The following is a 16,705-nucleotide window of genomic DNA, read 5'->3' as shown; positions in this document are numbered from 1 at the left end:
GCCAGATTCTCAGTTACACTAAAGCCCCAACGTAAAGGGGATGTAAGTGTAATTTATGTGCATTTTAAGCCCCGTATACACTGCCAGAGCTGTTGCGCTATGAGTAGGTCTGCACTGCAGTCCGAGGTCTGATCACAGCGCAGGTAGACATAGCTACACTAGCTTTAATCTAGCTAGCGCAGCTAAAAATTGCAGTGAAGCCATGATGGCATAGACCCCAGTATGGGTTGTACAAGTCCACCCAGAAACCTGGGTGTGTACTCGCATTCCTAACCCGTGCTGAAGCCTGTGCCACCGTGTCTTCACTGTTATAGCCATGTTCGCTCAATCGAAGCACGTGCGGGTACGGTTACCCAGCTATAATCATACCTCTGACTGCAGTGTAGACATACTTTCAATGTGAATGAGAGTCAGGCCCTCCCGGTCCTTCCTACGCCAACCAAGCGGTAATTAACTCCCCATTTGCTCAATAATTCTTTGACTCTTTCATTCCCTCTCTCTGCTTCTTTTACTGCAGGTCACTGAACTGGTGGACCACAGAGTCATGTAATATGATTAATGGGACAGATGGAAGTGCTTTCCACCCATTGATAAGCACAGATGAAACAATTTATGTCTTTTCTTCCGATTTCTGCAGGTAAGGAGAGGAATTCCAAACATAACGTATCAAACTGTTCACACTGGATCCTTCTGAGATTTCAGATGAAATCTTTTCCCCTAGTGTTATGTTTTACAAGCTCTATTCCTTAAATACATTTGTCCTTTATTAATTCACTCTAACAAGTAGGAGTGAGTTAGCCCCTAAAAACCAAGTCACATCTAGTTTAAAAATGAACTATTTGTGATAAAAGTAAAATGAAAATTTGAGTTACATCCTGAAATATCTGCTGAATTCCCTCACTCAGCAGGATGAGAGGAGACAGCACAAGCGTGCTAAACAGACCTTATTTGAAACTTCTCTTTCCCTCTGTGAAATCCTCTTGCACTTCCTAGTTTGCTAAAGACATTCCAGAATGCATCATTCTGTGACATCACTTCCACCATTCGACACATACACAAGTAATGGCATATGGAAAGCGTGGGACTTTTCTCTTGCCATCCTAGGTTTCTCTGCCATTTGAAAACAAAATTGACATGACTTTTTCTTTTTCAATCAGGAAAATAACCCCCATTAGATGAATCCAGGCAATGTTGGGGGTTCAAGAATTGCCCTCTTTGGGGCCTGCTGGTACTGTCTCCCCCCCGTCCATTCTTTTCATTGTCGCTTTTGTGGTTTGTGAGATCTGTGGCACAAAAATAGCTGCTGCAGCACTGAAAATCGTATGGCTGAAAAGATAATCGTGAGGACTTGAGAAACCCTTCTGAGGCCAGGCATCTGTGCCCCAGACCTCCTCTTTTTTTTTTTTTATAAAAGGGTCATGCAGCACCACAACAAGGTGTATAGGACCAGAGCCAAAGCGCATTGAAATTAGTGGAAAGGCTTCTGTTGATTTGAGTGGGCTTTGGATCAGGTCTGTAGCTTACCGTAAATCCAAATGGGCATACAGATGCCACTTTGAAGGCTATACAGCATAGGCTACTAAGTCCTTGTGTCTGTCAATTCAGATTTTTGCTTTTCTTCCCCACAGATCTCTGTATATAACCTTTGATAGCTTTGTGAGTGTGTCTGGAATCCCTGCCTATCGGTTTGTGCCCCCTGAAAAGGTGTTTGCCAATACGTCAGTGAACCCAGACAATGCAGGATTCTGTGTGCCAGCAGGAAACTGCCACGGCTCAGGTGTGCTGAACGTCAGCGTCTGCAAGCAGGGTATGTAGCCAAGGAGTGTGGGGAATACTTCTGGGGCAGCACATTTTCACGTTTAACTGAAACGTAGTGGGGCAATTGGCTTGATCCTGTGAGGTCCTGAGCACTCTCAATTCTACATGAAGTCACTGGGATCCGAGAGAGTCCAGCATGGTGCCAAATCAAGCCCAGTATCACCAGTTGTTATTAAAAGGCTACAGTAGTGAAGACAACTGATCTGAAATAACATTCCTGAAAGATGTCGTCTGCTCACGCTCTAGTTTACATCATATAAAGACAGGAGTCAGAAGCACGTCCTAGGAGCCGGACTGTAAAGTTAAAAGCAGTCAGAGCCAGCCATGCGCTACGCAGCACAGTCACTTCTTAGTGGGCAAAATTCAGTATGGGGCCTATGCACCATTTGACCCTGGTGCATAGGCCTCATGCTGGCTGTACTGGGTGAATTTCCCCTCCATGAAGATGGGGCATGTCAATGAGTAGCCTCTGCCCAGGTGACCCCTTGTGGCCTCAAGGCAGCCCTGCCAGCAGCTCCTCACCTCCAGTTCCCCTCTTGGTTCCTCAGTAAACTCAAAAAGAGGCTTTTACAAATCCAACAACAGCTTTCCTCAGGGTCTGGTTTATTAACTTACCTTTCAAAATTTCAACACAAGAGCCTTCCCGCCACCATTAAACTGGGCACAGCCCCAAACTCCCCTGCTGTGCAGGGTCTTCCCTGCTTTGGCAAGCTACTCCCAGCCCTTCCTAGCTGGAGTTGAGCCTTCAGGCTCTGGCTTCCAGGCCCCAACCTTTCTTCCAGTTAGGGGCTCCTGCATTATTAACTTAACAACGCATTCAAAATAGAGTTTTCAAGTCCATCCATTCTCCCAGGCCGTTCCTTGCCTGTTGCCTCACTCGCCCAGCTTCAGTTTCTCTACTAGAGCCTAGCCGCTCCCAGCTACTTCTGTTCTCCTAGAGAACACCTGCTGCAGGGCTGGGTGTTCCCTGCTCAGGTGTGCCTCCTTACTAATCAGAGCTGGCTGGCCCAGGGCAAGTTCTGCTTTGGGAAATGTCACTTCCCCAGTTAGTGTGTGAAAGTCGTGTTCTGTGCTGGCTTCAGTGCTTTCCGTGTGTGCTTTGTGAAGGTTAGCTCTATTGGCATGAAATTTGTAATCACACCTCTTTAGAATGTCCTTAGACCCCGTCTGTGTTGGGAATAAAATAGTCCTAGTAGAATAATTTTTAATCAGTGCAATGAGACTGCTCATGTACTTAGTTACACAGGTGCATAAGTGACCGGACTGTAACACGAGTGACACCTCAGAAGTGTAGTGTGGGCTCACAGCATGGATGACACAAAGGGCTAGATCGGGGTGGCCAGCCTGAGCAGGAGCCAGAATTTACCAGTGTACATTGCCAAAGAGCCACAGTAATACGTCAGCAGCCCCCCATCGGCTAACCCCCTCCAGCCCCCAGCACCTCCCTCCCCACATCTCCTGCCCGCCGCAATCAGCTGTTTTGCAGTGTTCAGGAGGCTCTGGTGGGGAGCGGGGAGGAGCGAGGGCATGGCAGGCTTGGGGCAAGGTGGAGAGTGGTGGCAGGACCTGGGGCAGAGCAGGCTGTTGAGCAGTGAGTACCCCCCCCCCCCAGGCACATTGGAAAGTTAGCATCTGTAGCTCTAGCCTTGGAGTTAGCGCCTATACAAGGAGCCGCATATTAACCTCTGAAGAGCCGCATGTGGCTATGGAGCCACAGGTTGGCCACCCCTGGGATAGATCCTCAGCTAGTGTGAATTAGTGTAACTCTTTTGGCTTCAGTGGGACAGCCTGTGTGCCCAAGTGCTTTGCTGGATGAGGGCCTAACCCTCGGGAGAGAACAAACTACATGTGATAGATGTTTGTCACCTTGCTTAATGCACTGCTGGAAGGCCCTCGATGACTGAAGTGATGAGAGTGTAAGAACCTAGATAGTATACACCAGAACTAGGTTGGAATCTGTTGTGTTGATGGACCATAAGAATATAATAAATAACAATACCCAGCTCTTATATAGCACTTTTCATCAGTGGATCTCTTAGCACTTCACAAAGAGCTTGTACATTATCTCCATTTTATATATGGGGAACTGGGGCAGGGAAAGATAAAATGATTTGCCCAAGGTCACGTGGCAGGCCAACGGCAGGGCCAGAAATAGAACTGAGGTCTCCTGAGTCCCAGTTCAGTGCCTTATCCACCAGGCCATGCTGCCTTCTGTAAAGTGCTTCCAATGAAGTGAATGGGCTCCAGAAGAAACCAGTTTTCTTCAGTTATTTATTACTGGATTCTGGGAATGTATGTTAGTGTTACTTTTTACTATTGGAAGTTGTTTCATGGTGTGTGTGTGGTATCTTATTTTTGTTCCTGGCCACACTGATAGACTGGATGGATGGGGATCTGATGCATTGTTATCTTTAGAAAACTTAACTGTTTAAAATTCCAGGTGTCCCGATCCTTTTATCGGCCCCACATTTTTACCAAGCAGACGAGAAGTATGTTAAGGACATAAAGGGCATGCATCCCAGAAAGGAGGATCATGAAACATTTCTGGACATCAATCCTGTAAGTATGTGATTCCCTTTGAAATGGCTTGTAGGGTATCTGATTCTCCCTCCACTAGGTGAAGTGAATAAATGAAGGCAGCCACCTCCAGTTAGCAATCTGCCCCACAGTGACTAGGGGGCATCACACAGTCCTCTTGTCCTGTTGATACCAGACCCTTGAGAGAGAAAACCAAGCTCTACCCAGAAAAGCAATACAAGAGTACTGATCTGTGCACTTAGAGCGTTGCGTTTGTAGATCCCAGACTTCACCAAAGATATGGGCTTGTAGAATAGACTCCTTAGGGAAGGAAGGAAGATGCTAAGGCCTGATCCGGCTCCCATTGACTCAGAATTGAGTCCTTAAACCTTATTCCCTTTGGCATCCAGTTTATATGTGATGCCATGAATGTGATGGCTTAGATAATGGCAGCCAGAGGGTTTTATTCTGGTTTCATCCCTGGTCTGGCAATCTCCTCTCTAAGCGCTGTTCACTAGCCCTCTCTCCACCTCTTCAGCCGAGCCACACCCCAGCCAGACCGCCTTAGAAAGGCACTTCCCACTCCAAGCCCCAGGACCATTCTGCTCCAAATTCCACAGCTCTCAGTACCAGAAAGGATCAGTTTGCTGTTCGTGATATCTCAAGCTTTCCCATCAACCCACCCACGCTAGGTACCCTCCTCAAGGACAGGTTTTGACAGGAAGTTTTCCCTTTGTATGGGACAGGATTTCTTTTTGCCGGAGAAGGGTGGAGATTGTTTCCATGCAGCTGGTGTTTTCCATCATAGCCACCATAGCATTCCAAGAAAACCACATCACTCTTCACTTGGCTCTCCTCCTTCTCACTTCCTGGCTCATAGAGCAATGAACAGTCCGCAGGCTCCAGCTTTCATCTCACAGTCACCAAAGCCATCGCCCAGTTTCCCCTGAGAAAGAGGAAGTGAAATCTTCTCTATCTACTTCAGGGCGAAAAAAATCGGGAGACTGGAGACCAATCTTACACCTCAAGAGGCTAAATCCATTCATACTGCCCCAGAAGTTCAAGATGGAGGTTCTGCATTCATCCCTGGATGTCAATAAGCCCAAGTAGTTGCTGGCCTTGGTCAAAGACCTGTTAGCTGGGTTTACAGCTATTTTGCATCCCAGGGGAGTCACAAGTTAGCTAGAGTTGACTGCTGAATCTGGCACAGCATTTGTATTATTATGGTACCTATTGATGCGTGGCTTCAAAAATCTACTCTTCTGTAAACCCACGCAACAGAGCAGTGGCCTGGAAGTGAAAATGTAAAGGAGTACAATGGAGAACAGAACAGTAAACAAACAGAATGAGGGGAAAGAATAAAGGAATGACCAGCATAATGACAGGGGGAAAGTAATCTGACTCAGGATGCTGGGAGGTACCATTTCCTTCTGCTTCAGCAAGGGCAGCTCCTTTCTGAGCACTAGTGCACATGCTGTTCAGAATCCAAACTCTTGGTGTCAGCGGGTTCCTGATTGCCAATCCCTTCTTACACAATTCTTTCTTAGTGTGTGATTTGCCCCACCAAAAACATTAAAGCTAAATTTTGCCACCTCTACACTTAAAAATCTCCTTCCTCCAACACGCCAGACATTGCAGCATTTATGATGATGATTGATTATTATTATTGCAACTCGCAGAAGAATTATTTTGCACAGATCTTCTCAGTGGCAGTGCAGCCAGCTTCATCACTCTGTCTTGGGTTGTAGTAGCAATTTGTTTTATGGTTAAGGCACAAGGACTCTGGGTTCAATTCCCAGCTCCACCACAGACGTCCTGTGTGACTTTGGCCCTATCAATTTAACCTCTCTGTGGCTCAGTTCTCCATCTGTAAAATAGGGGCTAATAGCACTTCCTTTCTCCCACCCGTTGCCTTTCTTATCTGTTTACACTGGGACAGGGACTGTCTCTTAACTGTGTGTTTGGACTATGCCTTATAGAATGGTGCCCCAGGCTCAGCTGGGGGGTCCCTAGAGTCTCTCAGGTTCTATAGTAATGAGGGTCATCTAAGTATCTGGATGGATGGATACAAATAAAAATAATCCCCTAGCACGCTTCTACCTAATTCTCCTATAAAGAGATAGGAAACCTATCCAATTCCATCTTAACTAGTAGATGTGTTGTTTTATCATCTTAAAAGCATCTCTTTCCCACTGTAAAAATTGGGCTGAAATCATACTTTTAGAGTAAAAAAATGATTATTATTTTTTTTGTTTCCCTTTCTTTCACAGCTGACAGGGATAGTTGTACAAGCAGCCAAGAGAATGCAGATCAATGTTCTTGTCAGAAAACTAGATGAATTTATGTAAGTATTCTCCTCTAGCAGTGGGGATTTCAGGATTGCTCGCCTGACTTCGTATTTGAAGCGACTTTGCCTGCAGAGTCCTTAGGGGAAATATTATTTGTAGAGATAGTTCAGTCCAATAGAATCTGACCTAGAAAATGGTAGGGTAGTTCCTCCTTCTCGTTTCACATTCACAGTGGCAATTTGTCGTTATTTCAACAACCTGAAAACTCAGGTGTGAGCTGTCGCAAGCTACGGTGGCCCTGCTATGTTTTCTGAATATATGTTTCAAACTGCGAAAGTCTAAATGTGAAACACACTATGTGAGACAGAACCGAAACGTATTGGTGGCATGATTTCTGTGAAGTCAATAAAATAGATTCACATCGACTGAGGATCTGGCCGACTGTCCTTATGTGAGTTTTATAAGAGAGACACCGTCACAGGAATGGATGTGTACCCACACACAGCCACGATTTCTGCCACAGCAAATGCCAAACACATTCCCAGCTGATGAAGCCAAATTAGTGTCAGAATGGTAGTAGGAGCTAGTTAAAAACTTTACAGGAACTCCCATTCACTTTCAGCTTGACACTTCAAAGTTCCCACACGAGTCTGTATGTACAAGGTACTTTAAAATATATAAAGGGTGACATCTTATCTGCCCAGATCCCTTTGGGGGACTGGATCCTAAGACAACATTTCCTCATATTTACTGTACTGTACTTTCTAGTCACTATGAGATCTCTCATTGAAACACTTTCTATCCCAGTATTGCTGGCACCGTTAACATAACTCCACTGTAATACCAGGCATCACTTTAGCTGGTGTGTGTCTCTTATAACCGCATATGTATATTTCACAGCTATGTATAGCCTTCAACAACTGCTCAGGTTGGTGTTCCCATTCCCTGGCACAAACTTTCCATGAGGTCAGCTATTAATAAGCCTCTCATGGATCTTTTTTCTCCCTGTTCCCCAGGAAACCCCAGTATATTTTATTGCTTTAAAAACAAAGACTACATTCCAGTTTCTAGATCTTGATTCTTATCCTAATCTGGGGGAGAGGAAGGTTAAAAGTTTAAATAAAGATAAGAAAGGTCTAGAGTTTTCACATGGGAAAGTTTTCCCCCTTGATTGCTGTGTTCTAATCTGTCTGGAGAAAGCTGAAATCATTGCAGAATCTCAGTGCCTTCTTGTCTTTTTACACAGTGAAACAGGCAGTGTCAGAACATTGGTTTTCCCCGTGGTGCATGTAAACGAGGTAAATATTGTAAATGGTCTCCATTGCCGTGTGTGCCTGTCTAGAAAGATACCACCACTGGGCCTGCAAAAAAGTGGGGAATGTGTCATGTTTCTCCTAATTTTACAATAGCAGGCGGGTAGGAAATAGTTCTTTGTATAAAATTTCTGGTTGATCGTTGTCCTAGGTCCCAGTCCTGCAAACTCCCCTTCACGTGGGAACTCCTATTGACTTCAGTGATACCTCTCATGGGGTAGAAGTTTGATGGATCGGGCCTTTAGTTTGTCAGAGTTCCAGGGAGGTTTCTTCACTGAAGATAGATCCCTGAATTCCTTGGATTGGTGATGCAGTCAGTGTTAAAAAGGGACTTTACAAAGGGGTTTAGGTTATCTCTAGGAAGGAGCTTTATCTCACTGAGGATCTTCATGCTCTGAACCTGAGAGGGCTTCCAAATTAATGCCCAATCCTGCATATAGTTAAAGCTGGGAGTAGTGCTTACTGTCTTGAGTCCCATTAACTTCAGTGAGACAGCTCCTGGCAGCAAGCATTCCTCCTGGCAACAACAGCGTGCAGGATCAGACTACGAGTAAGATCAAGTGAGGTCAGCACTTGAATGGGAGACCTACAGGGGAAATCTTAGCTATTGCAGGAACTATGCTGGTGATTCGTGAACCAGTCCCTCCGTGGGGTGCTGAAGAGAAAGCACCTTCCCTCTGAAAATCCAGCCCTTTTAAGGTGTCCCACAGTTGTGCACACAAAATCATTAGTTACTTTTGAAAATGCAGACCAGTTTATCCTTATAGCTTCTAAACTAGAGCTAGCAGTTCTAGTCAGAGGCGAGGCATATCAAACAATCATCATGGCAGAGGGGATGCTGCTGTTTCCTCTTATGCTTATTCTAAGTAAGAGAGCGCAGCATAAGGGGTATTGAAACGTATCATTTTTCTCTTTCTCAATGCTCCCTGCTCCTCCAGAGTGTTCTGATTGATGAAGCATCTGCCAAAAAACTGAAGAGCGTTCTGTTTGACGCCACAGTTGTAACCAGCATCCCCTTCATAATCATGGCATTAGGAATTATTTTGGGGATTTGTTTCATTGTGCTCGTATGCAGGCCCCCTGGAACAAAGGAAGAGGTTAGTAGCATCTGAAGTTGACCTTCCTTTCTTGGTGTTTATCTGTGTTTTATTTGCCTGTCATTGATTTTACCTTTTGGGTTCCCACAACATTTTTTGCTTTTTGTTTTTGTTGCAACTGCTCTTTCCAGGTTAGAGAAGTGTTAATAGAACCAGAGTAAGTGCACCCAAACAAAGCTATCCAGCCAATTTAAGATACATGGTAAGGTGGGTGAACATACATATTTTGTTTTGTTTCTAATTCCTTTGCTAGCTACAAACACTAGTTGTAAAAAGAAGCCTGTCTAGTGAACTCTGAAGGGTAAGATCCAAAAACCACACATATTTGATTGACATTTTGAGCCCTGTTCAATTTGACAGTTGCCTTTTGAGGAAAAAAATATTAAATTGATTTTCAGGTTCTCTTGTAATACTTTGGGCTGGTTCTAGGCCCCGTGTTCTTCCCAAACCAACTGAAGGCCAAATCGGCCTCTAAACTAACAGCCCAATTCTGAACACCCAGAAACTACAGACAAATTCAGATTCGTATCCCAGCTTTGCCTCTTGGGCCATTCAACAATACTGTCTCCTTCAGAGAACTGAAAATCACTCCATAATGCACAACCTTAACTCTGACCGTACCATATTTATTCATTCAATGGCAATTATAATCTTACAACCTGAGCATCTCCACGTGTCGATATGCCTGATACAAAGACGATACAAAGTGGATCAGCTCCTCCAAATTACTTCTCAAAAGCACAAAGTTATGCTATAAATGCACATTATGACTTAAAAAAAACCCCACCAATCAATTGTACAATAAAGTACCAGACGCAGATACTAGTATTCCATAGGTGTATTCTGATCTGCTATATTAAAAAATTGGCATTAAGGTTGTCAATGCTGTCAAAGATTGTGAGCCAAAACTTCACCCTACGTCAGTGGTCTTGTATGGATGCTAAACTAGGGAGATCTTCGTGATCCGAGACAGGGTACCCTAGTAGGCTTTTTCCACTTCTAGCTGCTGTTGCTCTAGGACAGTCTTGCTTTTTGTGTATTTTGCTTTCTAAACAGGTTCTTGCAACTGCATGAAAAAGCACATGCAACCTGCATCCTGAATTCACACCCAAACCGTGCGTGTGCTGTTTCTCAGTTTGTGAGGACCTGGGCATGCTTATTAGTTAGCCTTGTGGTTGTTTTGTGGCAAGACCTCAAGAGAGACACCTGTGTGCTCTTTCTGCAGACTTTACTCAAATGTTGGCTGCTCCCACTTGGAAACTTTTGCTTCATTCTTGCCCCCTGCTCAGCTTTTTGGCAATGGATGATTGAATGACTCTGGTCCTGGTTCCTTTATGGGAGAGGTGGATCCTGTTTCTCCTGAGCACCTGAGTTTCTTTTTCCCTTCCCTGTCTGGTTGGCAGGCTCAGCCTGAGAACCTAGCAGCAGGCCTGTGGGCTCCGGGCAAGGCCTCAACCTTATCTGCTCTCTCATCCCAGCCCCAGCGAGACCAATCACAGCCACGTTGCTCAGGCTTTCTCACAGAGGCTATGCTTTTTCCTTCAAACTGTGAAATCTGTGATGGCCATGAAAATCATACAGCCCTGGTTATACCCCCTTGTCTTGCACCAGTTCTTTCCCCTCCCTCCTGTTTATGGCCTTAAGCTATTTGTCGAATATTATCACACTGCTGACCCCACCCCTCAGTTGTCATTTTGCAAAGCTCAACATATTTAACTCTTTAAATCTTTCCTCTAAATGTGTCTCTCCAGACCCGCATCATTTTTGTTGTTCCTTTCTGAACTCCCTCAGGTGCCCAGAAGTGCACACATACATTCCAGAGGTGGTTTCAGACACATACAGAGGAAATCTCACCTCCTTGCTCTGTGACTCAATATTTTTGCAGATGCAGCCCAAGATTGGCCTTTAATTTTGCAGCCTTGTTACCCTGCTTTCTGTCGCCCCTAAGTCTTCAGCATTACTGGTTCCCAGGATTCTCCCTCCTGTTGAGCGTGAGTGTGTGTGTGTGTGTGAGAGAGAGAGAGTATTTTTCCCAAGATGCATTATTTTGCATTTTTCCAAGATTTCCTGCCTTTGACCCTGTCCCTCTGTAGGTCCCTTTTAATTATCTCTGTCCCCACTGGCGTGGATAACTCCTCCCAGTGTAATCTTGTCAATATGCTGCTCGCTTCCAGCATCATCATGATGTTAAATAAGCCCTGCCCTAACACTGATCCCTGTGTCACCCCCTAAACATCTCCAAGGAATGCAGACAGCATGTGCCTGCTGCACCATTCCCTAAGATGATGCAGCACGCTCCCCGCTCCGTGGCTGGCCAGCAACACTTGCCCATGCAGAGAAGAGGGGGGAATGCCCTTTTCTCCTCTCCAGCCCCTTTGGGGCAGCTTTCCCAATGGGAGCCCTATGAGGAACAATCCACGTGCTCACCATAGAGCATATGCTGCGGTTGTGCTGGTCCTGGCATAGGTTGAGCAAAACTGGGGCGGATTCTTGCATCATCCCCCTTGAATATCTATGCAAAGACCACTCACAATCTGCCCTGCGGTGCTTTTTTAGCTTAATAGTTGTTCCTGTATGGTACAAGGGATGGAATTTGAGCTTGGGGGATGATGATAACCAGGATCACTCTTCTTTGCTGCTTTGAAACTCAGTCTTACATTTGTTGTCCTCCAGCTCCACACTATCTAACACACTGCAGTTAACTTTTCTGCTTTGCCATTTTGTATTTCAGAGTTCTGAAGAGGAAAGGGCTCCGCTCATCAGGACATCCTAATCTTCATTTTTTCCCCTTCCCATGTGAGCTTGGTGAATAAACTATGCAAGTTGATCTAATACCGGACACTACCCGGCATTCAGCGCCGTCTAAAAACCCATCATGCTAATTATAATTATTTGTAGTACAGGGATGGAAAAAACTAAAATGCTAGTGAATGAGGAAACTGTTTTCAGCTGCTAAGTAAGTTTTAAAACCAGATACTAAAATGACTTGAGATCCTGCTTTATTAACTAGTGTTTAATATTCCCAGTGCTGTTGAAAGCCATAAAAGCTAAGAACCACTATGTCAGTAAGATTATAATACCCTGATTCATGTATTAGAATTACGTGGGGTAATCTTTGTAATGTGGGCTCCGAAGTCCCTTTTGAAAATGGAACTTAGGCATGTTTGAAAATACTGTCCTGGGTCTAACTTTGTCTTCTGTGTAGAGTACACTTGGCTTCTTATTAACAGAGTGTAAATAGATCGTTTTACTAGTTACCCATCATGCCTTTCACCTCCAAAATTGTTTTGTGAATCTAAGCCAAACTGGTAAGTGAGGCCTATTTAATCATATCTAGTTTTCAGTTAAGAAGCCAAGTACTTCATAGCACATTTTCGTACAGCACCTTGATATGTCCCAGTATTGTTTGAAATCCCATTGTGTGGTATTAATACAATGCCCTGGCAAGTTTTTAATTTTTAATTATTTTTTACACTGGAATACAAAGGGTTGGTTAGCTGAGGGTACAATAGAGCATTCTCCTTTTTCCTGTGTCAGTGTCTCACAAATATCTATTCTGTGGAGCACTGTACAGGCAGACGCTGCAAGGGTATTTGTAATTGCATTAAACATTTAGGAAACCTACAGACCTTGTGTATTGAGGAATGTTTGGAACATAAAGGAAAGCAGCATAAACTTTTTTTTTTTTTTTAAATACTGGTAGTTTAAAATGTTGTAAGGGTACCTGTTTCCTCTCAGTGAGGAAGAGCATTCTCACAAATCTATTTCCATCAAATAAAGTCAGTGAAAAATGGAGACATACTTTTTGGATTGACTGAACACTCACACGTAGGATGTTAGCCTATCAATTGTTCAGCAACCCAGACCATTTTGGGCTGTCCCAGTCAGAAAAGTTCTACTATTATTATTTATTATCTGTATTACTGTAGCACCAAGGAGCCCAAGTCCTGGACCAGAGCCCCACTGTGCTGTGGTCTATAGATTTGTACCAATTACAGAAAGCTAGAGATACTGGCATTTCACCAGGCTGACTTCTTCAGCCGACTGGCTCCTCTCCTGTGCAAGCCAAAACCAACCAAATAATACTCATCCAGATTCAGGCATCTGCCGTGCTGCCTGGCTGAAGATAAGAGCTCCTGTACATAATGTGTGTTCCCAATGAGTGAGAGACTCAGGCTAGCCAACGACAGCCATTCATCTCAAGGGATTTGCTCTGCAGGAAAGTCTCCATTTAACCTCATGAGAGGAAACTGTCCAGCCGTCATCTGCCCTGTGATTGGCCAGGATGAAAATAATGCCATGTGAAAACCCTTGTGGGTGAGAGGCTTTGGAACTCTGCCCTACCTTTACCCCGAATGTTATTCTGCGGGAGGGGAGACTCTTCCTTTGCCACTTTATGTAGATTCCAGTTGCAGATACCCTCTTCTCCATCACCCCAGTCTTTGAGTCTCAGGGGCCCTTTATTTCTTTCCTTGGCTGACCTCTGGAATAAACCTGCCAGCTAAGGAAAAGCCCAATAGCTTTGGCTCAGGGTCCCTTTTAAATTCTTCCTTGTATTCAGAAAGGGGCAGCTACAGAATGCCCAGTGCTGCTGGTAAAAGGCTGCAGCCCTCTCAGATTAAGGGCCAGCCGTCCTTAGCTGGGGCAACTGAGTCAGTAGCTGCACAGCCCGTGTTCTGCGAGTGAGCCATTTGCCTTTTGCAGTGCATGATGCTAAATCAGGAACTCCAGATCACCTTTCTGTCTCAGTCTTTATGTTGTACAGGTCAGATCATTGTATGATCCACATTGAAATCTAGCACCTTGTGTAAAAGAGCTATCTGTGCACAACAACGGTAACCTACAAATCATCTACAAAGCCTCGGGTATTTTCTGAGGAAGTCATTTTGAAAGCATTATTCCTGATAAAATAACAAGGCCTCACAGGGTGAAATTCATCCTAGCGCAGAGGACCAGCAGAGAGACTACGCACTGTTTAAGCCCTGCTGCAAAATACCAGTCCTCATTCCACTGTCCAGACCAAGTAGTCGTGGACTCAGCTGAGAAGTCAGGAACAGGTTTTGTCCCAAGGATCCTCTGCAGTGGGGTGAATTTAACCCCAACATATCCATTTTAAAATGTTACATTCTGCTTATTGGGTCAGATCCTCAGCTGATGTAAATCAATGGAGTGCCATCAAAGTCAGTGATACTGTGCCAATTTTACACCTATTCAGGATCTGGCTCATTATTCCTGTCCGTTTATTGATTAATTTAGCTGAACTCTTCAAATGTCTGAATGACTGTGTCTAGATGTTTGTGTATATGCTACAGCAGATTAAGCTGCTGCTTGGTTTTGTTACTTCATTGCTTCAATGTTTCCATTCTCTACCTTGCCCTGAAGAATTCCCCCCCCTCCCCCCCAAGGAACATCTGTTTCTTAAATCTCCACTAGACCCTAGGGAAGAGGTCGTATCTGTCTAATATAGAGGAAAGGTGGTTATTTTAATAATAAACGTTTCCATTTTATTTTTTGCATGCTCCTGCTGTTATGTCCATTCCTGTACAGCTGTCCTGTTTCGCTGCGCCTTCTAATTTCCAATGTGCAGTTGGAAATCAGTTAAATGTCGTGCAAAGTGACTTTCATCAGGTTTTAAAACATGTGCATGTCCGTTAGAGGTGAGCACTGTGGGCAAAATGCCAACAAAATCACATTCAGTTGTACTTTATAGACACTGGCTTTTAGTCCATGGAACTTTAGTCTTTCTGGAACTTCTCAGCTACTAACTCACATGTAAGAATTATAGTATAGACTGTGTTACAAGCGGGATGTTCCAAAACTCTCCGCAGTGGCCTAACGCTGCTCCCACTGTCGTCAATGGGAGCAGGCGTAGGCCATCACCAAACACATTTTAAAATCCCGTATTTTACAGATACAAATAGACGCATAGATATTAAGCAGTTTGGAGAAGGGTGTGTGCATTTCTACGTAAGGCAAGAGCAAAAATGACTACAGAGTTAAAAGCTAAACCCCATTCAAGCAGGATGCATGATAAAATTTTAGTGTTTTATTTCCTTTTAGTTTTGTGAAACCGGTACATTGCAGTTTGATGCCTCTTACTGGAGCATTCCACCTCTCTCAATCCAGCACATACAAAAAGTCAAATATACCCGTGGGAGAGCCATTTTATGGGATGCCAGACCTTCCAGCTGTGTGTTATAAAGGGTTATTGATGATCAGTATATTTGATATGCAGGGGCAGTTATCCTTGACAGGCCTGTGCATTGTTTCTTTGTAAACTGCTCTGGGTACCTTAAAAATCCAGAATCCCATTTGTTCATCTTTCTCAGCTGTTAACTTGTAAAGAAACACTACAAAGAATATCATTCTCCTCTGGATATATGCATGCTACTCACAATAGCAGCCAATTGTGCTGCCTTTCAGTGTTAGCCTAGTGATTAGAGCCCAAGGCTGGTTGTCAGGAGACCAGAGTTGTAATCTGTAGGGTTATTAACATTTACCTATATACCATCCAGAGGTGTGGGGATGAATTAATATTTGTAAAGTGCCATGGGCTTGATCCTTCAAAGGACAGCTTACTTCACTGTGATGAGACACTCAGTATCTTGCAGAAGTGCTAATACCTTATACCATGACAGTTCCTTATATACCCATTAATAAGAATTACTTGTGCCTGCATCCAGGGAAGATTATCCATCTATAATCCTTCTGTTCAGCTGTTCTGTAAAGCACTGTTTGTTTCACACTGTGGAAGTGATTCCAGGCAGTGTTAGATACTTTTTTAATTATTGAAGACTCACAGGAAATAATTGTCAACTGCTATTTGTTGATGGATTTTGTATTTGTTTTCCTGAGGCTGACTGTTGAAGAGGAGATACTCATAGCAATGATCAGTATGTTTGCACACTTGATTCACTTTCTGTGACTCTAGCAATTTTTGTTTCCACTATTAATGCAGATCAAGTGGTGCATTAATAAAAGTTAATGTTTCTATTAAAAAGTGTGATGAACTTGGTATTTTCTTTTACTATACAACTTCTGGGTTTATGTCTGAGTGTATCTGGTGCCTTTTGAAAGAAAACAGTTCATAGCCAATATTTTCAAACCTAGCTTTTGGCTCTGAAATCCATATTCAGGCACCTAAAAAGTGACCTTGTTTTCAAAAGTGCTCAGCACCAGCAGCTCCCACTGACATCAATGGGAGTAGTGGACACTCGCCACTTTGAAAAGTCAGGACACTGGTTTAGGTGCCTGAATATGGATTTAGGAACCTAACTAGGCTCCTGAGGGGGGTTGTTGCAGGAGTGCTCAGCATTGGTCTAACTCTGCTCTCATTTTGAAGTCAAAACGGCCCCTAACTTTAATGGGAGAAGAGTCGGGATGGCACTGAAAGAGAAAAGTAAAGCTGCTTGTATCTCAGTGGAACGTGGCTGTGAGACATTTATTACACCCAGAGAGTTGGGATTGTAAAATAAGGATTATGTAAATTTCCAGGGAGGTGCTGTGATTTAGAATATCGATACCTTTGCTGATAGTTTCTCACTGTCTTGTTCCATAGAGAGGCAGGTTCACAAAGAGCAATACAGTGAGTTAGATTTCTGTAGTTAGGGGGAACCACCAGACACAAGAGCCTAATGTTTAAAAAAGTGTCCACTGATTTTGGGTGCCTCAT

At 44.0% G+C, this 16,705-nt stretch overlaps 1 protein-coding gene across 4 annotated transcripts in view; it reads left to right on the top strand.

The window, feature by feature from the left end:
* Positions 1-16,033, top strand: part of SCARB2 (scavenger receptor class B member 2) — a 36,166-nt gene extending 20,133 nt beyond the window's left edge. For 2 of the 4 annotated variants that reach the window (XM_039540834.1, XM_039540837.1), the window contains exons 6-12: positions 518-637; positions 1,629-1,807; positions 4,259-4,377; positions 6,606-6,679; positions 7,870-7,921; positions 8,875-9,033; positions 11,765-11,865. In XM_039540834.1, the coding sequence (XP_039396768.1) occupies positions 518-637; positions 1,629-1,807; positions 4,259-4,377; positions 6,606-6,679; positions 7,870-7,921; positions 8,875-9,033; positions 11,765-11,806 (745 nt within the window). In that variant the 3' untranslated portion in view covers positions 11,807-11,865. Of the gene's footprint in view, positions 1-517; positions 638-1,628; positions 1,808-4,258; positions 4,378-6,605; positions 6,680-7,869; positions 7,922-8,874; positions 9,034-9,164; positions 9,241-11,764 lie in introns of all 4 variants that reach the window. The other 2 variants (XM_039540835.1, XM_039540836.1) reach the window with 2 other exon arrangements.
* Positions 16,034-16,705: the final 672 nt, after the last annotated feature.

The sequence above is a fragment of the Mauremys reevesii genome, linkage group 5 (genome assembly GCF_016161935.1).
Source record: "Mauremys reevesii isolate NIE-2019 linkage group 5, ASM1616193v1, whole genome shotgun sequence".
Lineage (NCBI taxonomy): Eukaryota > Metazoa > Chordata > Testudines > Geoemydidae > Mauremys > Mauremys reevesii.
Note: the sequence above shows the minus strand (reverse complement) of the source record. Positions and strands in the feature narration are given on the sequence as shown.